The 25,586-nt window shown below is 41.4% G+C and overlaps 1 protein-coding gene across 1 annotated transcript in view; it reads right to left on the bottom strand.

Annotated features, from left to right (window-relative positions):
• nbr1b (NBR1 autophagy cargo receptor b) overlaps positions 1 to 25,343 on the bottom strand; it is a gene marked incomplete at its 5' end in the record, with an annotated part of 47,061 nt that extends 21,718 nt beyond the window's left edge. Inside the window, 12 exons of the mRNA XM_079233823.1 lie at positions 29 to 214; positions 496 to 579; positions 963 to 1,122; positions 4,504 to 4,710; positions 17,685 to 17,810; positions 18,830 to 19,128; positions 19,653 to 19,730; positions 21,491 to 21,679; positions 22,157 to 22,179; positions 22,268 to 22,286; positions 23,072 to 23,134; positions 25,242 to 25,343. Of these exons, the coding sequence (XP_079089949.1) occupies positions 29 to 214; positions 496 to 579; positions 963 to 1,122; positions 4,504 to 4,710; positions 17,685 to 17,810; positions 18,830 to 19,128; positions 19,653 to 19,730; positions 21,491 to 21,679; positions 22,157 to 22,179; positions 22,268 to 22,286; positions 23,072 to 23,134; positions 25,242 to 25,343 (1,536 nt within the window). The remainder of the gene's footprint in view (positions 1 to 28; positions 215 to 495; positions 580 to 962; positions 1,123 to 4,503; positions 4,711 to 17,684; positions 17,811 to 18,829; positions 19,129 to 19,652; positions 19,731 to 21,490; positions 21,680 to 22,156; positions 22,180 to 22,267; positions 22,287 to 23,071; positions 23,135 to 25,241) is intronic.
• Between the last annotated feature and the right edge of the window lie 243 nt (positions 25,344 to 25,586).

Raw genomic sequence — 25,586 nt, 5'->3', positions numbered from 1 at the left:
TCCCTTCACTCATCACCCTTTGGTGTACCTGCGGCGTGACACACGGCGACACCAGGATCCCGTCAGCCATCATGGGTGCCGGGGCCAGAGCGTCCACCACGATGCTGCACCAGACCCGGGGCCCGAACTGCTCCCCGCCGTGGGCCAGGCGCCAGTGGGAGGTGTAGGAGCCCTCCACTGCCGGGGCGCACAGTGCCACGCTCACGATGCCCACCTGTATCACAGAGAGGGTTACCACAGAGGGGTGGGTGGCTGCAGGGGTCACTCACATCCTGACCAGTGCAGCCAGGACTTGAGCAAACATTGAGTGAAATCTGGGTGTAAACAGTAAAAAGTGAGTAAATGTAGTATTTAAACTAACAATGACAATACAAAGCATACAGTAAATCTTAAATGACACAGAGCAGCAACACAGGATGCAGAGCTACAAAGAGACGACCAGGGAGAAGATGCGTTAAGGGTACTTTCATAAGGTGTAAAGGAAGACTTCCTGACCTGCCCTGGCTGGAGGAAGGGAACAGACACTTCCCTCCATCGGTCCCCAGAACCGACCGCCAGGTTCCCCCACATGAACTTCAGCTGCAGGGAGAACACGTGATCATTTATCCAGGCTACGTCCTGTCACTGCAGAATAACTCTTTACATCAATACCTGTGTGAACAACGGGTCAAATGACTGTGAAAGCTGCCACTCATAGTGATGAACCCATAGAGAAATACATCCAACCCTGATGCCTTAGAACAGTGATTCTCAACTGGTGGTTCGCGACCCATTTTCAGTCGGTCAAAAAAATAAATCCTGTGGTTTTATTTTGAAGGGACTTTTTTTGAGTGTCCTTTTTTTTTGCCGGCTCCGGTTTCAACTTGTTTTGCACTTGACTCTGGGTTTTTAGGATAATTAAATTAAACAGCCTACTACTTCTTAGTTGTTGGACTTTTTTGTTTGTGCTTTTCCTCCAGTACCTTGGTGTCGGCGCTCCAGCAGACCGCTCCAGTGTTCCTCATCTTCCAGTACTTGATGAACTTGGTCCCGGGACGCAGTCGGGTTCCATCAGGAAGGTTCTCGTCCAGGAAGGCCGCCGTCATGGCTGGAGCCACCAGGGGGCAGGGTCTCTTTGGACGTCTGGCAGGAAACACACCTTTAGTCCACCTCCACTTTAGACCAGGTGTGATCACTTCTTAAACCAGGTGTGATCACTTCTTAAACCAGCTGTGATCACTTCTTAAACCAGCTGTGATCACTTCTTTAAACCAGCTGTGCTCTGGTGTGATCACTTCTTTAAACCAGGTGTGATCACCTCTTAAACCAGGTGTGATCACTTCTTAAATGAGCTGTGATCACTTCATTAAACAAGCTGTGATCACTTCTTAAACCAGCTTTGATCACTTCTTTAGACCAGCTGTGATCACTTCTTAAACCAGCTGTGATCACTTCTTTAAACCAGCTGTGATCACTTCTTAAACCAGCTGTGATCACTTCTTTAAACCAGCTGTGCTCTGGTGTGATCACTTCTTTAAACCAGGTGTGATCACCTCTTAAACCAGGTGTGATCACTTCTAAAATGAGTTGTGATCACTTCTTTAAACAAACTGTGATCGCTTCTTAAACCAGCTGTGATCACTTCTTTAGACCAGCTGTGATCACTTATTAAACCAGCTGTGATCACTTCTTTAAACCAGCTGTGCTCTGGTGTGATCATTTCTTTAAACCAGGTGTGATCACCTCTTAAACCAGCTGTGACCACTTATTTAAACCAGATGTGATCACTTCTTAAACCAGCTGTGATCACTTCTTAAACCAGCTGTGATCACTTCTTTAAACCAGCTGTGCTCTGGTGTGATCACTTCTTTAAACCAGGTGTGATCACCTCTTAAACCAGGTGTGATCACTTCTAAAATGAGCTGTGATCACTTCTTTAAACAAACTGTGATCGCTTCTTAAACCAGCTGTGATCACTTCTTTAGAACAGCTGTGATCACTTATTAAACCAGCTGTGATCACTTCTTTAAACCAGCTGTGCTCTGGTGTTAACTTCTTTAAACCAGGTGTGATCACCTCTTAAACCAACTGTGACCACTTATTTAAACCAGCTGTGATCACTTCTTTAAACCAGCTGTGATCACTTCTTAAACCAGCTGTGATCACTTCTTCAAACCAGCTGTGCTCTGATGTGATCACTTCTTTAAACCAGGTGTGATCACCTCTTAAACCAGCTGTGATCACTTATTTAAACCAGCTGTGAGCACTTCTTTAAACCAGCTGTGATCACTTCTTAAACCAGCTGTGATCACTTCTTCAAACCAGCTGTGCTCTGATGTGATCACTTCTTTAAACCAGGTGTGATCACCTCTTAAACCAGCTGTGATCACTTATTTAAACCAGCTGTGAGCACTTCTTTAAACCAGCTGTGCTCTGGTGTGATCACTTCTTTAAACCAGGTGTGATCACCTCTTAAACCAGGTGTGATCACTTCTAAAATGAGCTGTGATCACTTCTTTAGACCAGCTGTGATCACTTATTAAACCAGCTGTGATCACTTCTTTAAACCAGCTGTGCTCCGGTTTTAACTTCTTTAAACCAGGTGTGATCACCTCTTAAACCAGCTGTGACCACTTATTTAAACCAGCTGTGATCACTTCTTAAACCAGCTGTGATCACTTCTTCAAACCAGCTGTGCTCTGATGTGATCACTTCTTTAAACAATATGTGATCACCTCTTAAACCAGGTGTGATCACTTCTAAAATGAGCTGTGATCACTTCTTTAAACAAACTGTGATCACTTCTTAAACCAGCTGTGATCACTTCTTTAGACCAGCTGTGATCACTGATTAAACCAGCTGTGATCACTTCTTTAAACCAGCTGTGCTCTGGTGTGATCACTTCTTTAAACCAGGTGTGATCACCTCTTAAACCAGCTGTGATCACTTATTTAAACCAGCTGTGAGCACTTCTTTAAACCAGCTGTGATCACTTCTTAAACCAGCTGTGATCACTTCTTTAAACTAGCTGTGCTCTGGTGTGATCACTTATTTAAACCAGGTGTGATCACCTCTTAAACCAGGTGTGATCACTTCTAAAATGAGCTGTGATCACTTCTTTAAACAAACTGTGATCGCTTCTTAAACCAGCTGTGATCACTTCTTTAGACCAGCTGTGATCACTTATTAAACCAGCTGTGCTCTGGTGTTAACTTCTTTAAACCAGGTGTGATCACCTCTTAAACCAGCTGTGACCACTTCTTTAAACCAGCTGTGATCACTTCTTAAACCAATTCTGATCTGGTGTGATCACTTCTTTAAACCAGCTGTGATCACTTCTTAAACATCCCAGAAGATTGCAATCTTTACTTGAAAAGTGTTCCTGGTATAATCTAGGGTTAGGGTTAGGTTAACCTGTTTATAACCTTTATACCGCCATGGAGTTCAACCATGCATCCATATTACATTTAGCTAGCTATTACACATCTGTGCATTATTTTCAACATTTATTAAAAAGTTTAAGCAAACTAGTTCATATAAATCCATTAATATCTATCTATTTAATTTATTTATCCATATATGGTTTCCACTGCTGGCTTGCTCACTAACTTACAATGACTTTGTTTTAATTTATTTATACCATTTAAATGATATCAAACCCTTCATGAATATGAATGCTAAATACATCTGCTTAGTGAATACTGTTGAAGCTGGCAGACCTGAGCATGTTGTGTTATAACGGTCTGGTTGTGACTCGTTGTGTTATAACGGTCTGGTTGTGATTCGTTGTGTTATATCTGGGGTGTGACTCGTTGTGTTATAACGGTCTGGTTGTGACATAACGGTCTGGTTGTGACTCGTGTTATATCTAGTTGTGACTCGTTGTGTTATATCTGGTTGTGACTCGTTCTGTTATATCTGGTTGTGACTCATTCTGTTGTAACGGTCTGGTTGTTACTCGTTGTGTTATAACGGTTTGGTTGTGACTCGTTGTGTTATATCTGGTTGTGACTCGTTGTGTTATAACGGTCTGGTTGTTACTCGTTGTGTTATAACGGTCTGGTAGTTACTCATTGTGTTATATCTGGTTGTAACGCGTTGTGTTATAACGGTCTGGTTGTGACTCGTTGTGTTATATCTGTTTGTGACTCGTTGTGTTATATCTGTTTGTGACTCGTTGTGTTATATCTGGTTGTGACTCGTTGTGTTATAACGAACTGGTTGTGACTCTTCGTGTTATATCTAGTTGTGACTCATTGTGTTATAACGGACTGGTTGTGACTCGTCGTGTTATAACTGGTTGTGACTCGTTGTGTTATAACAGACTGGTAGTTACTCGTTGTGTTATATCTGGTTGTGACTCGTCGTGTTATATCTGGTTGTGACTCGTTGTGTTATAACAGACTGGTAGTTACTCGTTGTGTTATATCTGGTTGTGACTCGTGTTATATCTGGCTGTGACTCGTTGTGTTATATCTGGCTGTGACTCGTTGTGTTATATCTGGCTGTGACTCAGGGACCTACTCGGGGCTGTGGTGCTGGGTGGCCCGCGGCTGCAGCAGGACGGGGGAGGAGCTTCCGTCTCTGTGGGAGGAGCTCCACTGTATGCCCCGCCTCTCCATCCTCAGCTGCTTTCGGATCTCCTTGACCTCGGCCTTCAGCAGCCGCTTCTCTGCTTTCAGCCGCTGCTTCTCCGCCTTCCTGAAGCTGCGGTCGCCTCGCCGGTAGAACCTGAGGGGCGGAGCCACATCAACAAGACGCCCTGACATCCAACTTCCACTTTATTACGTCATTTCACACACATACATACATGTAACCCATCCTTAGCATTGTAGAGCCGACGAAGCGCCTGGATGAGGAACGCTGTGGCTGTGGGGATCCAACCGGAGAGTTTAAACAAAACATCAACTTCAACATTTGATTCTGCTCCGTTAAGTTTATCAAGGAACAAAATGAAAGTGCTGGCACACAGTAAATGGACGCTCACAGTTTGGCGTCCATTGAATGACATAAAAAGATGTACATTGAATGGGTAGGAGTGTTTTGAAGGTGGCATCAGGTGCTTAACCACACTGAGTGTTGGTGCTGGTTAGATGGGTTCACCACAGTAACTAAACAAACACCGCATGCTGCTGCTCCCATGAAGGCTGGTGATGACACAACACTTCCTCAGTCTCATGGCCGCTAACCCAGCACACATCTCCTAGATCTAGCATTGACTTATTTACATTTCTAAAATCTATTCTTCTGTTACTTTGCTTGCATGTGTTTTCTCCTGTCTGGGAGAAGAACCTCACTCAATCCACTTCAAGCTAAACCATTGCTTAAAGATGGCCGTCGTGGTTTTGGCAAAAGTACTGTCTGTCAGCTGATGTCGTAAACAATATTACAAGTTATACTTTCAGGCATGAAACATCAATATTTGAATCACCTTCATCGGCATTCGGCCCCACACCACCAAGCCCAGGGACACCTTCACTTCCAGCTGACCCTTCACCCCCCGCACTACTGTGTACAGCTTCATATCTCCTGCAGAGGTATGGTACCACCTTCTGCTGCCGGCTCTGTGTGTTCTCATTAAAGCAGGGGTGTCAAACATACGGCCCGCGGGATAATTATTACAAATTGAAGAAAAATAATAATAAAAAATACCAGAGTTGGGAGTCAAGCCGCTGATCCTCTGATTGTAAGACGGGCATAATAACCATTGAGCCACAGTCACAATTGATTGCAGCACTGACTTTACTAGAGATATTGCCCAACTGCGAGGGAATCTGCAGAGGAGATCATCGAGGTAAACAGTGGGCTGAGGTCTGAATGTTTGCTCTTTATGTTTCTAGTTTATTGTAGAAATACCTTTTTAAAATAGGGTTTATCATCCAAAAAGCTTCACCAATGATTTAAACATAGAGAAATATTGTGGTTATGTATGCGTTATTATGCTGTATTTTACTGGTCAGCCCACTTGAGGTCAACATGGGCAGCATGTGACCCCTTCACTACAATGAGTTTGACACCCCTGCATTAAAGGATCCTTTCACTCTTCTACCGCACTCAATTGGACTGATAGTGATATGAATATGAAGAATATGAAAAAATGACATTACAGCATTACATTACAGCAAACAGCATCACTATTGATTATTACTCAATATATCACGGATATGGCAGGACCTCTGCAGCGCCTCAAAGGACGTCCCAGGTCATAACAGTCAAAATGGTAAACATTACATTTCACGTCTCTACTTCCCTCCACTGCTTTACAACTCCACTGACGTCTCCTTCTTTAGTTTAGTGCTCATACTGTTTATTGGACTCTCCGTTGTAACCCACAGAAGACAATCCAAAAATGTGTACCATGATCCAGAAAAACATCACTATACACAAACATGTATTTGTTTTATTTGTGTTATGTTATATCTACAAAAATACAGAGCAATTTGCATAAATTACTCTGTCAAAACAGATCTTACTTTCTTACATGTTTCATAATGTAATAGTTTACATGTAAAGTGATATCAATGCATTTGTGAATCCGTCTGTTCACATGAAGGGACACATTTGTGGATTGCTTCCTGTCTCTCGTAGGCCACGTAACATGTGACTTCCCTCCTCTATGTGCAGAGTTTTGTCCAATGTGCTGCAGGGACGCCATGTTTTTTGTTGAAGTTAGCATCGCACCGGTTCCTTGGTTTTTCCATTGGATTTTGGATTATTGCAGAAAATGAGCTCTGTGGTAAACACAATTTTATGATACTTACACACTATGTTCAGCAAGATTATCTTTACAAATGATCACCACATTTATGTTTTCGGAAGCCTAGACACAATAGGCAGAAGTGAAGCGCTGTTATGTTAGGAGATAGACTAATGACCTCATGATAGACTAATGACCTCATGGTAGATTAATGACCTCATGATAGACTAATAACCTCATGGTAGACTAATAACCTCATGGTAGACTAATGACCTCATGGTAGATTAATGACCTCATGGTAGACTAATGACCTCATGGTAGATTAATGACCTCATGGTAGACTAATGACCTCATGGTAGACTAATGACCTCTTGGTAGATTAATGACCTTATGGTAGATTAATGACCTCATGATAATGACCTTATGATAGACTAATGACCTCATGGTAGATTAATGACCTCATGGTAGACTAATGACCTCATGGTAGATTAATGACCTCATGGTAGACTAAAGACCTCATGGTAGACTAAAAGACCTCATGATAGACTAATGACCTCATGATAGACTAATGACCTCATGGTAGATGAATGACCTCATGATAGACTAATGACCTCATGGTAGACTAATGTCCTCATGGTAGATTAATGACCTCAAGATAGATTAATGACCTCATGATAGACGAATGACCTCATGGTAGATTAATGACCTCATGATAGACTAATCACCTCATGGTAGATTAATGACCTCATGGTAGACTAATGACCTCATAGTAGACTAATGACCTCATGATAGACTAAGGACCTCATGGTAGATGAATGACCTCATGATAGACTAATGACCTCATGGTAGACTAATGACCTCATGGTAGATTAATGACCTCATGATAGACGAATGACCTCATGGTAGATTAATGACCTCATGATAATGACCTCATGATAGACTAATCACCTCATGGTAGATTAATGACCTCATGGTAGACTAATGACCTCATGGTAGATTAATGACCTCATGGTAGATTAATGACCTCATGGTAGACTAATGACCTCATGGTAGATTAATGACCTCATGGTAGATTAATGACCTCATGATAATGACCTCATGATAGACTAATGACCTCATGATAGACTAATGACCTCATGGTAGATTAATGACCTCATGATAATAACCTCATGATAATGACCTCATGATAGACTAATGACCTCATGATAATGACCTCATGATAGACTAATGACCTCATGATAATGACCTCATGATAATGACCTCATGATAGACTAATGACCTCATGGTAGATAATGACCTCATGATAGAGACCTCATGATAATGACCTCATGATAATGACCTCATGATAGACTAATGACCTCATGGTAGATTAATGACCTCATGATAGACTAATGACCTCATGGTAGATTAATGACCTCATGGTAGATTAATGACCTCGTGATAGCCTAATGACCTCATGGTAGACTTAAGACCTCATGGGAGGTTAATGACCTCATGATAGACTAATGACCTCAGGGTAGACTAATGACCTCATGGTAGACTAAAGACCTCATGGTAGACTAATGACCTCATGATAGACTAATGACCTCATGGTAGATTAATGACCTCATGATAATGACCTCATGATAGACTAATGACTTCATGGTAGATAATGACCTCATGATAATGACTCATGATAGACTAATGACCTCATGGTAAATTAATGACCTCATGGTAGATTAATGACCTCATGGTAGACTAATGACCTCATGGTAGATTAATGACCTCGTGATAGACTAATGACCTCATGGTAGACTAATGACCTCATGGTAGACTAAAGAACTCATGGTAGACTGATGACCTCATGGTAGATTAATGACCTCATGAAAAACTAATGACCTCATGGTAGATTAATGACTTCATGATAGACTAATGACCTCATGGTAGATTAATGACCTCATGATAGACTAATGACCTCATGGTAGATTAATGACCTCATGATAGACTAATGACCTTATGGTAGATTAATGACCTCATGGTAGATTAATGACCTCATGGTAGATGAATGACCTCATGGTAGATTAATGACCCCATGATAGACTAATGACCTCATGGTAGATTAATGACCTCATAGTATATTAATGACCTTATGATAATTACCTCATGGTAGATTAATGACCTCATGATAGACTAATGACCTCATGGTAGATAAATAAACTCATGATAGACTAATGACCTCATGGTAGATTAATGACCTCATGATAGACTTATGACCTCATGATAGACTAATGACTTCATGGTAGACTAATGACCTCATGATAGACTAATGATCTCATGGTAGACTAATGACCTCATGGTAGATTAACGACCTCATGATAAACTAATGACCTCATGGTAGATTAACGACCTCATGGTAGATTAATGACCTCATGATAGACTAATGACCTCATGGTAGATTAATGACCTCATGGTAGATTAATGACCTCATGGTAGACTAATGACCTCATGGTAGATTAATGACCTCATGATAATGACCTCATGATAGACTAATGACCTCATGGTAGATTAATGACCTCATGATAATGACCTCACGATAGATTAATGACCTCATGGTAGATTAATGACCTCATGATAATGACCTCATGATAGATTATTGACCTCATGGTAGACTAATGACCTCATGATAATGACCCCATGATAGACTAATGATGTCATGATAGATCAATACCTCATAGTAGACTAATGACCTCATGGTAGATTAATGACCTCATGATAATGACCTCATGGTAGATTAATGACCTCATGATAGACTAATGACCTCATGGTAGATTAATGACCTCATGATAGACTAATGACCTCATGGTAGATTAATGACCTCATGGTAGACTAATTACCTCATGGTAGATTAATGACCTCATGGTAGATTAATGACCTCATGATAATGACCTCATGATAGACTAATGACCTCATGATAATGACCTCATGATAGACTAATGACCTCATGGTAGATTAATGACCTCACGATAGATTAATGACCTCATGGTAGATTAATGACCTCATGATAATGACCTCATGATAGATTATTGACCTCATGGTAGACTAATGACCTCATGATAATGACCCCATGATAGACTAATGATGTCATGATAGATCAATGACCTTATAGTAGACTAATGACCTTATGGTAGATTAATAACCTCATGATAATGACCTCATGATAGATTAATGACCTCATGGTAGACTAATGACCTCATGATAGATTAATGACTTTTTGATAATGACCTCATGGTAGATTAATGACCTCATGATAATGACCTCATGATAGATTAATGACCTCATGGTAGATTAATGACCTCATGATAGATTAATGACCTCATGATAATGACCTCATGGTAGATTAATGACCTCATGATAATGACCTCATGATAGACTAGTGACCTCATGATAATGACCTCATGATAGACTAATGACCTCATGGTAGATTAATGACCTCATGATAATGACCTCATGATAGACTAATGACCTCATGGTAGATTAATGACCTCATGATAATGACCTCACTATAGATTAATGACCTCATGGTAGATTAATGACCTCATGATAATGACCTCATGATAATGACCTCATGATAGATTATTGACCTCATGGTAGACTAATGACCTCATGATAATGACCCCATGATAGACTAATGATGTCATGATAGATCAATGACCTCATAGTAGACTAATGACCTCATGGTAGATTAATGACCTCATGATAATGACCTCATGGTAGATTAATGACCTCATGATAGACTAATGACCTCATGGTAGATTAATGACCTCATGGTAGACTAATTACCTCATGGTAGATTAATGACCTCATGGTAGATTAATGACCTCATGATAATGACCTCATGATAGACTAGTGACCTCATGATAATGACCTCATGATAGACTAATGACCTCATGGTAGATTAATGACCTCACGATAGATTAATGACCTCATGGTAGATTAATGACCTCATGATAATGACCTCATGATAGATTATTGACCTCATGGTAGACTAATGACCTCATGATAATGACCTCATGGTAGATTAATGACCTCATGATAGACTAATGACCTCATGGTAGATTAATGACCTCATGATAGACTAATGACCTCATGGTAGATTAATGACCTCATGGTAGACTAATTACCTCATGGTAGATTAATGACCTCATGGTAGATTAATGACCTCATGATAATGACCTCATGATAGACTAGTGACCTCATGATAATGACCTCATGATAGACTAATGACCTCATGGTAGATTAATGACCTCACGATAGATTAATGACCTCATGGTAGATTAATGACCTCATGATAATGACCTCATGATAGATTATTGACCTCATGGTAGACTAATGACCTCATGATAATGACCCCATGATAGACTAATGATGTCATGATAGATCAATGACCTGATAGTAGACTAATGACCTTATGGTAGATTAATAACCTCATGATAATGACCTCATGATAGATTAATGACCTCATGGTAGACTAATGACCTCATGATAGATTAATGACTTTTTGATAATGACCTCATGGTAGATTAATGACCTCATGATAATGACCTCATGATAGATTAATGACCTCATGGTAGATTAATGACCTCATGATAGATTAATGACCTCATGATAATGACCTCATGGTAGATTAATGACCTCATGATAATGACCTCATGATAGACTAGTGACCTCATGATAATGACCTCATGATAGACTAATGACCTCATGGTAGATTAATGACCTCATGATAATGACCTCATGATAGACTAATGACCTCATGGTAGATTAATGACCTCATGATAATGACCTCACTATAGATTAATGACCTCATGGTAGATTAATGACCTCATGATAATGACCTCATGATAGATTATTGACCTCATGGTAGACTAATGACCTCATGATAATGACCCCATGATAGACTAATGATGTCATGATAGATCAATGACCTCATAGTAGACTAATGACCTCATGGTAGATTAATGACCTCATGATAATGACCTCATGATAGATTAATGACCTCATGGTAGACTAATGACCTCATGATAGATTAATGACTTTTTGATAATGACCTCATGGTAGATTAATGACCTCATGATAATGACCTCATGATAGATTAATGACCTCATGGTAGACTAAAGACCTCATGGTAGACTAATGACCTCATGATAGACTAATGACCTCATGGTAGATTAATGACCTCATGATAATGACCTCATGATAGACTAATGACTTCATGGTAGATAATGACCTCATGATAATGACTCATGATAGACTAATGACCTCATGGTAGATTAATGACCTCATGGTAGATTAATGACCTCATGGTAGACTAATGACCTCATGGTAGATTAATGACCTCGTGATAGACTAATGACCTCATGGTAGACTAATGACCTCATGGTAGACTAAAGAACTCATGGTAGACTAATGACCTCATGGTAGATTAATGACCTCATGAAAAACTAATGACCTCATGGTAGATTAATGACTTCATGATAGACTAATGACCTCATGGTAGATTAATGACCTCATGATAGACTAATGACCTCATGGTAGATTAATGACCTCATGATAGACTAATGACCTTATGGTAGATTAATGACCTCATGGTAGATTAATGATCTCATGGTAGATGAATGACCTCATGGTAGATTAATGACCCCATGATAGACTTATGACCTCATGGTAGATTAATGACCTCATAGTATATTAATGACCTTATGATAATTACCTCATGGTAGATTAATGACCTCATGATAGACTAATGACCTCATGGTAGATAAATAAACTCATGATAGACTAATGACCTCATGGTAGATTAATGACCTCATGGTAGATTAATGACCTCATGGTAGACTAATGACCTCATGGTAGATTAATGACCTCGTGATAGACTAATGACCTCATGGTAGACTAATGACCTCATGGTAGACTAAAGAACTCATGGTAGACTAATGACCTCATGGTAGATTAATGACCTCATGATAGACTAATGACCTCATGGTAGATTAATGACCTCATGATAGACTAATGACCTTATGGTAGATTAATGACCTCATGGTAGATTAATGACCTCATGATAATGACCTCATGATAGATTAATGACCTCATGGTAGACTAAAGACCTCATGGTAGACTAATGACCTCATGATAGACTAATGACCTCATGGTAGATTAATGACCTCATGATAATGACCTCATGATAGACTAATGACTTCATGGTAGATAATGACCTCATGATAATGACTCATGATAGACTAATGACCTCATGGTAGATTAATGACCTCATGGTAGATTAATGACCTCATGGTAGACTAATGACCTCATGGTAGATTAATGACCTCGTGATAGACTAATGACCTCATGGTAGACTAATGACCTCATGGTAGACTAAAGAACTCATGGTAGACTAATGACCTCATGGTAGATTAATGACCTCATGAAAAACTAATGACCTCATGGTAGATTAATGACTTCATGATAGACTAATGACCTCATGGTAGATTAATGACCTCATGATAGACTAATGACCTCATGGTAGATTAATGACCTCATGATAGACTAATGACCTTATGGTAGATTAATGACCTCATGGTAGATTAATGACCTCATGGTAGATTAATGACCTCATGGTAGATGAATGACCTCATGGTAGATTAATGACCCCATGATAGACTAATGACCTCATGGTAGATTAATGACCTCATAGTATATTAATGACCTTATGATAATTACCTCATGGTAGATTAATGACCTCATGATAGACTAATGACCTCATGGTAGATAAATAAACTCATGATAGACTAATGACCTCATGGTAGATTAATGACCTCATGATAGACTTATGACCTCATGATAGACTAATGACTTCATGGTAGACTAATGACCTCATGATAGACTAATGATCTCATGGTAGACTAATGACCTCATGGTAGATTAACGACCTCATGATAAACTAATGACCTCATGGTAGATTAATGACCTCATGATAGACTAATGACCTCATGGTAGATTAATGACCTCATGATAGACTAATGACCTCATGGTAGATTAATGACCTCATGGTAATGACCTCACTATAGATTAATGACCTCATGGTAGATTAATGACCTCATGATAATGACCTCATGATAGACTAATGACCTCATGGTAGATTAATGACCTCATGATAATGACCTCACTATAGATTAATGACCTCATGGTAGATTAATGACCTCATGATAATGACCTCATGATAGATTATTGACCTCATGGTAGACTAATGACCTCATGATAATGACCCCATGATAGACTAATGATGTCATGATAGATCAATGACCTCATAGTAGACTAATGACCTCATGGTAGATTAATGACCTCATGATAATGACCTCATGATAGATTAATGACCTCATGGTAGACTAATGACCTCATGATAGATTAATGACTTTTTGATAATGACCTCATGGTAGATTAATGACCTCATGATAATGACCTCATGATAGATTAATGACCTCATGGTAGACTAAAGACCTCATGGTAGACTAATGACCTCATGATAGACTAATGACCTCATGGTAGATTAATGACCTCATGATAATGACCTCATGATAGACTAATGACTTCATGGTAGATAATGACCTCATGATAATGACTCATGATAGACTAATGACCTCATGGTAGATTAATGACCTCATGGTAGATTAATGACCTCATGGTAGACTAATGACCTCATGGTAGATTAATGACCTCGTGATAGACTAATGACCTCATGGTAGACTAATGACCTCATGGTAGACTAAAGAACTCATGGTAGACTAATGACCTCATGGTAGATTAATGACCTCATGAAAAACTAATGACCTCATGGTAGATTAATGACTTCATGATAGACTAATGACCTCATGGTAGATTAATGACCTCATGATAGACTAATGACCTCATGGTAGATTAATGACCTCATGATAGACTAATGACCTTATGGTAGATTAATGACCTCATGGTAGATTAATGATCTCATGGTAGATGAATGACCTCATGGTAGATTAATGACCCCATGATAGACTTATGACCTCATGGTAGATTAATGACCTCATAGTATATTAATGACCTTATGATAATTACCTCATGGTAGATTAATGACCTCATGATAGACTAATGACCTCATGGTAGATAAATAAACTCATGATAGACTAATGACCTCATGGTAGATTAATGACCTCATGATAGACTTATGACCTCATGATAGACTAATGACTTCATGGTAGACTAATGACCTCATGATAGACTAATGATCTCATGGTAGACTAATGACCTCATGGTAGATTAACGACCTCATGATAAACTAATGACCTCATGGTAGATTAACGACCTCATGATAGACTAATGACCTCATGGTAGATTAATGACCTCATGATAGACTAATGACCTTATGGTAGATTAATGACCTCATGGTAGATTAATGACCTCATGGTAGATGAATGACCTCATGGTAGATTAATGACCCCATGATAGACTAATGACCTCATGGTAGATTAATGACCTCATAGTATATTAATGACCTTATGATAATTACCTCATGGTAGATTAATGACCTCATGATAGACTAATGACCTCATGGTAGATAAATAAACTCATGATAGACTAATGACCTCATGGTAGATTAATGACCTCATGATAGACTTATGACCTCATGATAGACTAATGACTTCATGGTAGACTAATGACCTCATGATAGACTAATGATCTCATGGTAGACTAATGACCTCATGGTAGATTAACGACCTCATGATAAACTAATGACCTCATGGTAGATTAATGACCTCATGATAGACTAATGACCTCATGGTAGATTAATGACCTCATGATAGACTAATGACCTCATGGTAGATTAATGACCTCATGGTAGATTAATGACCTCATGGTAGACTAATGACCTCATGGTAGATTAATGACCTCATGATAATGACCTCATGATAGACTAATGACCTCATGGTAGATTAATGACCTCATGATAATGACCTCACGATAGATTAATGACCTCATGGTAGATTAATGACCTCATGATAATGACCTCATGATAGATTATTGACCTCATGGTAGACTAATGACCTCATGATAATGACCCCATGATAGACTAATGATGTCATGATAGATCAATACCTCATAGTAGACTAATGACCTCATGGTAGATTAATGACCTCATGATAATGACCTCATGATAGACTAGTGACCTCATGATAATGACCTCATGATAGACTAATGACCTCATGGTAGATTAATGACCTCACGATAGATTAATGACCTCATGGTAGATTAATGACCTCATGATAATGACCTCATGATAGATTATTGACCTCATGGTAGACTAATGACCTCATGATAATGACCCCATGATAGACTAATGATGTCATGATAGATAATGACCTCATGGTAGATTAATGACCTCATGATAGATTAATGACCTCATGATAATGACCTCATGGTAGATTAATGACCTCATGATAATGACCTCATGATAGACTAGTGACCTCATGATAATGACCTCATGATAGACTAATGACCTCATGGTAGATTAATGACCTCATGATAATGACCTCATGATAGACTAATGACCTCATGGTAGATTAATGACCTCATGATAATGACCTCACTATAGATTAATGACCTCATGGTAGATTAATGACCTCATGATAATGACCTCATGATAGATTATTGACCTCATGGTAGACTAATGACCTCATGATAATGACCCCATGATAGACTAATGATGTCATGATAGATCAATGACCTCATAGTAGACTAATGACCTCATGGTAGATTAATGACCTCATGATAATGACCTCATGATAGATTAATGACCTCATGGTAGACTAATGACCTCATGATAGATTAATGACTTTTTGATAATGACCTCATGGTAGATTAATGACCTCATGATAATGACCTCATGATAGATTAATGACCTCATGGTAGATTAATGACCTCATGATAGATTAATGACTTCATGATAATGACCTCATGGTAGATTAATGACCTCATGATAATGACCTCATGATAGATTAATGACTTCATGGTAGACTAATGACCTCATGGTAGATTAATGACCTCATGATAATGACCTCATGATAGACTAGTGACCTCATGATAATGACCTCATGATAGACTAATGACCTCATGGTAGATTAATGACCTCATGATAATGACCTCACTATAGATTAATGACCTCATGGTAGATTAATGACCTCATGATAATGACTTTATGATAGATTATTGACCTCATGGTAGACTAATGACCTCATGATAATGACCCCATGATAGACTAATGATGTCATGATAGATCAATGACCTCATAGTAGACTAATGACCTCATGGTAGATTAATGACCTCATGATAATGACCTCATGATAGATTAATGACCTCATGGTAGACTAATGACCTCATGATAGATTAATGACTTTTTGATAATGACCTCATGGTAGATTAATGACCTCATGATAATGACCTCATGATAGATTAATGACCTCATGGTAGATTAATGACCTCATGATAGATTAATGACTTTATGATAATGACCTCATGGTAGATTAATGACCTCATGATAATGACCTCATGATAGATTAATGACTTCATGGTAGACTAATAACCTCATGGTAGACTAATGACTTCATGATAATGACCTCATGGTAGATTAATGACCTAATGACTTCATGGTAGATTAATGACCTCATGGTAGATTAATGACCTAATGACCTCATGGTCGCATGAGAACCCACATGTGGACTCGTTCGCATAGCAACATGTTTTGGTCACAAACTGCCTTTTGTTAAACCTGGTAAAGCTTCAAAATTCATGAGATGTGTATTTACTGGCATATTTTTTATGGTATAGAACAAAATGTTAAAATCTCTTAAGCTTGTGTGAACCACAGACACTATTTCAGGCATCTAACCAAAAACCCATTAAAATAACCTGTAAGCTATAATATTCATAAGCTTGAGACATGTCGTACCTGCTGTGGTCCGGGGCCGGTGAGCCGTGCTCTGGGATGGACAGAGGGGTCCTGGCCCTCACCAGGTTGTGACTCGGGTCATGAGAGAAGCTGCAGGGCTCACACAGGGTACAGGAAGTGCACACACTGAGAGAGAGAGGGGGGGAGAGAGAGAGGGAGAGAGAGAATTACAAACAGTTGGTTGAGAGAACTGCATTTACAGTCTGTTGTGTTACAAACACTAGAGCACATTCACACATATTATGTTGTAAGCCTAAAAACTAAATGTTTACAGGCTTTCATCTCCATAGCAGTCAGAGATAGACTCAACACACATTAAGGCTTCAACCTTGAGTGTTTTATGCTGTTCATTCTGTACTCTCTTCTGGATCCCTATTGGTTTTCCTATTCATTTTCCCTGTTAAAGGGTTTTCCTATTTATTTTCCCTGTTAAAGGGTTTTCCTCTGTATGTTCCTTGTTAAAGGGTTTTCCTATTCATGTTCCCTGTTAAAGGGTTTCCTATGTATGTTCCCTGTTAAAAGGTTTTCCTATGTATATTCCTGTTAAAGGGTTTTCCTATGTATGTTCCCTGTTGAAGGGCTTTCCTATGTATGTTCTCTGTTAAAGGGTTTTCTTATTCATGTTCCCTGTTAAAGGGTTTTCCTATTCATGTTCCCTGTTAAAGGGTTTTCCTATCTATGTTCCCTGTTAAAGGGTTTTCCTATTCATGTTCCCTGTTAAAGGGTTTTCCTATTCATGTTCCCTGTTAAAGGATTTTCCTATGTATGTTCCTGTTAAAGGGGTTTCCTATGTATGTTCCTGTTAAAGGGTTTTCCTATGTATGTTCCCTGTTAAAGGGCTTTCCTATGTATGTTCCCTGTTAAAGGGTTTTCCTATGTATGTTCCCTGTTAAAGGGTTTTCCTATGTATGTTCCCTGTTAAAGGGTTTTCCGTATCCACGGCCAGGTTAGCGGGGCAGCGGATGTCATATGTTGTACATCCATCTGTCCTCAGAGGATTAAATGGCCTCTGAGGAGCTGATCTACTTCATTCATCCTTCTCCCAGCACTGATCACGTTAAGACCAACACATTAAACAGAGAGGTGGGCTGTGAGGCAGGTGGTCAGATGCGCTTGGAGAGGACAGCATGAGTTACGTCACATACCTGCACTGGAAGCCTCCTCCCGTGGTCTGGCCCCGGCAGGAGGAGCAGGGAGGCGTGGAGGAGGACGGAGCCCCGGGCAGAGTGGAGGAAACCTCGGGGACCTGCTGGGCCTCTGCTCCTGCTGCCGGGTCCCCTCGTCCTCCTGCTGCTCCTCCTGCTCCTCCTGCTCCTCCTCCTCCTCCTCCTCCTCCTCCTCCTCCTCCTCCTCCTCCTCCTCCCAGGGGCTTGTGGATGCAGCACTGTCCTGAGAACTCCCGGCAGATCTTCTCCACCGCCTCACGGACGACCTGGTCCTTAAACTGGAGGGATGAGAGAGGAGTTAGTGGGAGAGAAGGGAGGAGCGCTGACGTCAGGGTACATACACATTGTGACCGATGGGTTCATGACTTTAAACCAAATGTCCATTACAAACATTTAGTGAAATCTGGGTGTAAACAGTAAAAAGTAAGTAAATGTAGTATTTAAACTAACAATGAGAATACAAAGCATACAGTAAACCTTAAATGACACAAATGAATGAGACAATAGTTTGATTAAAAGAATAAACATTTATATAGATGCCTGTATGTATGCCTGCTTATATTTGTGTTTATATTTGAGTCTTTCTTTTAAAAGCATATTAATTATTTCAAACTCAGCGTAAATGAACGACATGAACACATGAATATAACACATTTACATGACTTTTACTAAACTTTTGGGGTTTTATTTTTTCAAGGACTTTTCCAGGCCTGGAAATAACCATTTTAAAATGTCCATGACTGTTCCAGGTTTTCCATGACGTATGATCGCTGTATGTGTTTACAGTGAAACAGGTTCCTACCTTCTCCATGTAAGAGGTGAACCAGGCTGGAGGAGTCTTGTCTTCTTCTTTGGTCCCCTTCATGTCTTTCAGGATCACCTGCTTAACACCAGATATGATATGAATTAGATAAAACATGCATATTTACATCTTGAGTAAATCATGGTCAATGTAAATGAGCATATATTATATATATATATATATATATATACAATATATATATATATATATATATATATATATATATATATATATATATATATATATATAATATATATATATATATTGTAACTTCATCCGCAAGTTCTCCAATAAAGTGGTCCTTTTGGTGTGAACATTCTCACTGCGTCAAAGGGGGCGTGGCTTATCTCCATTGCTTGTGAAAAGAGCTTTCATTTCCGCTATCAACCAAAGAAGAAATAACCACTAGTTCAGCTTTCTTCAGTTCGGTGTGAATGCAGCATTAGTGAACAGTGTGTCGGTGGTCTTAATGAACAGTGTGTTGGTGGTCTTAATGAACAGTGTGTTGGTGGTCTTAATGAACAGTGTGTCGGTGGTCTTAGTGAACAATGTGTCGGTGGTCTTAATGAACAGTGTGTTGGTGGTCTTAATGAACAATGTGTTGGTGGTCTTAGTGAACAATGTGTCGGTGGTCTTAATGAACAGTGTGTCGGTGGTCTTAGTGAACAATGTGTCGGTGGTCTTAATGAACAGTGTGTCGGTGGTCTTAATGAACAGTGTGTCGGTGGTCTTAGTGAACAGTGTGTCGGTGGTCTTAATGAACAGTGTGTTGGTGGTCTTAATGAACAGTGTGTTGGTGGTCTTAATGAACAGTGTGTTGGTGGTCTTAATGAACAGTGTGTCGGTGGTCTTAGTGAACAGTGTGTCGGTGGTCTTAGTGAACAGTGTGTCGGTGGTCTTAGTGAACAGTGTGTTGGTGGTCTTAATGAACAGTGTGTTGGTGGTCTTAATGAACAGTGTGTTGGTGGTCTTAATGAACGGTGTGTCGGTGGTCTTAGTGAACAGTGTGTCGGTGGTCTTAGTGAACAGTGTGTTGGTGGTCTTAGTGAACAGTGTGTCGGTGGTCTTAATGAACAGTGTGTTGGTGGTCTTAATGAACAGTGTGTTGGTGGTCTTAATGAACAGTGTGTTGGTGGTCTTAATGAACGGTGTGTCGTGTGTTAGGGTCTTAATGAACGGTGTGTGGTGTGTTGGGGTCTTAGTGAACGGTGTGTGGTGTGTTGGGGTCTTAATGAACGGTGTGTGGTGTGTTGGGGTCTTAGTGAACGGTGTGTCGGGGTCTTAGTGAACGGTGTGTGGTGTGTTGGGGTCTTAGTGAACGGTGTGTCGTGTGTTGGGGTCTTAGTGAACGGTGTGTCGTGTGTCGGGGTCTTAGTGAACGGTGTGTAGTGTGTCGGGGTCTTAGTGAACGGTGTGTCGTGTTTTGGGGTCTAAGTGAACGGTGTGTAGTGTGTCGGGGTCTTAGTGAACGGTGTGTCGTGTTTTGGGGTCTTAATGAACGGTGTGTCGTGTGTCGGGGTCTTAGTGAACGGTGTGTAGTGTGTCGGGGTCTTAGTGAACGGTGTGTCGTGTTTTGGGGTCTTAATGAACGGTGTGTCGTGTGTCGGAGTCTTAGTGAACGGTGTGTTGGTGGTCTTAGTGAACAGTGTGTTGTGTGTCGGGGTTTTAGTGAAAGGTGTGTCGTGTGTCGGGGTTTTAGTGAAAGGTGTGTCGTGTGTCGGGGGTCTTAATGAACGGTGTGTCGGGGGTCTTAATGAACGGTGTGTCGGGGGTCTTAGTGAACGGTGTGTCGTGTGTCGGGGTCTTAGTGAACGGTGTGTCGTGTGTTGGGGTCTCACCATGCCCTGCTCTGGAACCGCAGCCTGGACTTTGCGGCTGACCACCTGGGCCAGGGTGGTGCAGTGCTGCGGGGGTCTGAAGCCCCTCTTGGGCTCCGTGCCGCTGGCCTTGGTGGTGGAGACCCTCGCTGGCTGGCCTCGAGTCTCGTACACGTTCATGTGGAGTCGGTTCCCCTGCCGTGCTGCACTCTAGGAAATAAGTAAGTGCTTTAGTGTCACCTGCAGACATTTTTAAAAATTCATTTTGGATCAGTTTCTAAACTTTCAAGCTAAGCTTTAATTTCTTCTGATAATAATGAACACGAGCCTCTTGACACGTTCTGTATTTAAACTTCAGTCAATTACAATCTGTCCCAAGCGGACCGTATAACCTCATCCAATGTGTTAATAAAGGGGTTTTGAGTAGTACTTATGTTACTATTCAAAGTATCTTTTCTAATATATTAAACATAGGTTCTCGGAGGAGGTGGGCTGTTTGGGCTTCATGGAGAGCAGGAAGAAGGAGGGGGAGTATTAATTGTCATGTTTCCTTCTTACTTGTGAAATGACCACAACAAACAGTTTCATGGTGATTCTTTTTCTATGGCTAACATGTTCTGCACAGTACTTCTTTGTTTCCCATGAGAACTTAAACGTGAATAACAAATGAACTTCAAATCAACGTACCTTCAATGCCTCCTCATAGTCCACTGGAATAAAAGCAGAAATATTCATCACCATGATATTAAAGTGCAACCCCGTATTGTCTCATAGATGTGTTTGGTTTGGTTTGCTTACCTTGGCTGTTGATGGACACCTGGAAGCAGACAAGGAAGAGTCTTTGTGTTAATCAGTGAACGTTAACACTGGGGTTTTGTGGTGCAGTTCTATTAATAAAGGGGCAATGCTATTAAAACAGCTCTATGTACTCATCAAGGACAGTATACATATGTATAAGTATACATGACACCATGTCTTCTGCTGCTCTGGAAGAGCTTTCTCATGATGTCATCAAGCGTATTGAAGACTACAAAACAATGCCAAAGGCGGTACAAAGCTGACCCAAATATAACAGTTATATTACAGCTATATTACAGTTAACGTTCAAGAACTGAAAACACACTGAAAGAGTTAAAGTAGTTTGGATCACACGGTAGCCCTAAAGCGTACCGTGTACACATCTTAGTTCCTCCAAATGGACCAATGGACCTTATGATCATCATGCTGCATTGAAGAAGGAAAGCAGGCATTGAGACCATGAACTCATGCGGGAATATGAATAACACGCTAGGTGCTAGGCTCTGAGCACTTTATCACTGTTCATATGGTTTCACCACATGTTCCAGACTGTTCTTTGCCTATAACAGGGGATTTGTTTGAAAAGAAGTCTGTATTATGTATTTTGGAATAAGGGGAGCTTGTCATATAGCAGATAGCCAGTGACACATCAGGATGAACGGCTAACGGTTTGATAATCGCAGCCTCTGAGGTGCTGCCTGGGTCCATGTGACCATGAAGCACACATTGACTGTCTTGATATGGCCCAACTTTACTCTGGAGTGTAAACAAAACCTGTGAGTGACAACAAAGAGAATGCCTCACCTCCTCATTCTCCTCATCGAAATAAGTCAGCTGAAGACTGCACAGGCCGAACGAGCGCTTCACCTACAGACAGAGAGATCCGGTGAGGACGAGGAGGATGAGACACATGGAGGATGAGACACATGAAGGATGAGACACATGGAGGATGAGACACAGGTAACCCCTGGTTCAGCATGTGGTCGGATGAAAATCTTCCTCATTGATAGAACAACCCTCTTCCTCATTGGTAGAACAACCTTCTTCCTCATTGGTAGAACAAACCTCTTTCTCATTGGTCGAACAACCCTCTTCCTCATTGGTAGAACAACCCTCTTCCTCATTGGTAGAACAACCCTCTTCCTCATTGGTAGAACAAACCTCTTCCTCATTGGTAGAACAAACCTCTTCCTTATTGGTAGAACAACCCTCTTCCTCATTGGTAGAACAAACCTCTTCCTCATTGGTAGAACAACCCTCTTCCTCATTGGTAGAACAACCCTCTTCCTCATTGGTAGAACAACCCTCAAAGGGAAGTCTCTGTGACTCAGCAGCACTCAGACACAATAGTCTCGTTCGAGATGATCCAGTTCTGCGCAAAATCAATCGGCGGCGATCGGCTCGCAATGCATGCTGGTTAGATTTGTGTCTGACTTGCTCTGACGTCATGCACACATGGTCAACTATATTCTCACGAGATCAAGCCGGTAGTCAATTTCAGAGTCAGGCGCGGCAGCAGCTCTCCACGGACTGCGTGGCCCAGTGCATGATGGGAAACGCCTGGCTGTCGCCACATCAGAGAGCTGATTGGCTCTTAGATCTGACAGCAAACACCAAGTGTTGTAGAAAATAATTATTTTATGTGAAGTTGTAATACTTAACGCTGGATTGTTGACTATTCGTCTCATGTTTAATCTAAAAACATTTCTTGTGTGGTTGTTAATAGAAAAATGTATCTATATAACACACCAGTAGTAATGTATTTCACAGGCAGACATAAAAAGAACAAAGGATGCAGCTACAAACACATGTGTGTGTGTGTGTGTGTGTGTGTGTGTGTGTGTGTGTGTGTGTGTGTGTGTGGGGGTGGGGGGGTGGGGGGTAATGAGTTGCTTCAAGGCTGTTGACTTGTGTTTACATTGTAGAGGAGGCTCAACATGGCAGCTAACATGAACTATAACATGTCCGTTATGTTCAATAAAGGCCTCTAATGAAATCCATTCAAATAAACAGAGCAATGCATTATGGGATTAGGACTGCCTACACCTATTATCATAATGTCTCTGAGAGCCCGGTCCTGTTGTTCAATGTGTAATAGAGCTGTAAGTAGCGCGTCTGTAGCGCGGCGCCCTGTAGCCCGGCACCCTGATGTAGCGCGGCATCCTATAACGCGACACCCTGATGTAGCGCGGCACCCTGATGTAGCGCGGCACCCCATAGCGCGGCACCCTGATGCAGCGCGTCTGTAGCGCGGCACCCTGATGTAGCGCGTCTGTAGAGCGGCACCCTGATGTAGCGCGTCTGTAGAGCGGCACCCTGTAGCGCGGCACCCTGATGTAGCGCGTCTGTAGCGCGGCACCCTGATGCAGCGCGTCTGTAGCGCGGCACCCTGATGCAGCGCGTCTGTTGCGCGGCACCCTGATGTAGCGCGTCTGTAGAGCGGCACCCTGTAGCGCGGCACCCTGATGTAGCGCGTCTGTAGCGCGGCACCCTGATGCAGCGCGTCTGTCGCGCGGCACCCTGATGCAGCGCGTCTGTGGCGCGGCACCCTGATGCAGCGCGTCTGTAGCGCGGCACCCTGATGTAGCTTGTTTGTAGCGCGGCACCCTGTAGCGCGGCACCCTGATGTAGCGCTGATAATGCATTATGGGATTAGGACTGCCTACACCTATAATCATAATGTCTCCGAGAGCCCGGTCCTGTTGTTCAATGTGTAATAGAGCTGTAAGTAGCGCGTCTGTAGCGCGGCACCCTGTAGCGCGGCACCCTGATGTAGCGCGGCACCCTGATGTAGCGGCACCCTGATGTAGCGGCACCCATATGTCGCGCGTCACCCTGATTTAGCGCGGCACACTGTAGCGCGGCACCCTGATGTAGCGCGGCACCCTGGTGTAGCACAGCAGTGTCATCACCCGCTACGTGCACGCGCGCGTGGAGCGGCCGAGGAGCGGCTGCGCGGGCCCGCGGCTCTCACCATGGCCTCCATCGACTCCCAGCTCTTCGTCTCGGACCCCGACAACAGGAAGTTCTTGGCATTTCCTCTGAAGTTGACCTTCAGGTTGATGTAGAAGTCCATGGCGTCGCCCGTGCGCGGCTCACCGCATAGTACAGGAGGCGCGTGCACGGAGCGACGGAGGCTGCTCGCACTAATCTCGCTCCACTGTGATGGATCCGAGGTGTTTACACCAGCGTCCTGGCCACGCCCACTCCGCACCACGTGTCCGGAACTGAGCTCGACACTTCCGCTTTGTGCGGAACAAAACAAAGCAGCGACGCTTTCTACTACGAGACAATAACACACTACTATTATATTACTATT

This window comes from Taurulus bubalis (assembly GCF_910589615.1).
Source record: "Taurulus bubalis genome assembly, chromosome: 17".
NCBI lineage: Eukaryota > Metazoa > Chordata > Actinopteri > Perciformes > Cottidae > Taurulus > Taurulus bubalis.
Note: the sequence above shows the minus strand (reverse complement) of the source record. Positions and strands in the feature narration are given on the sequence as shown.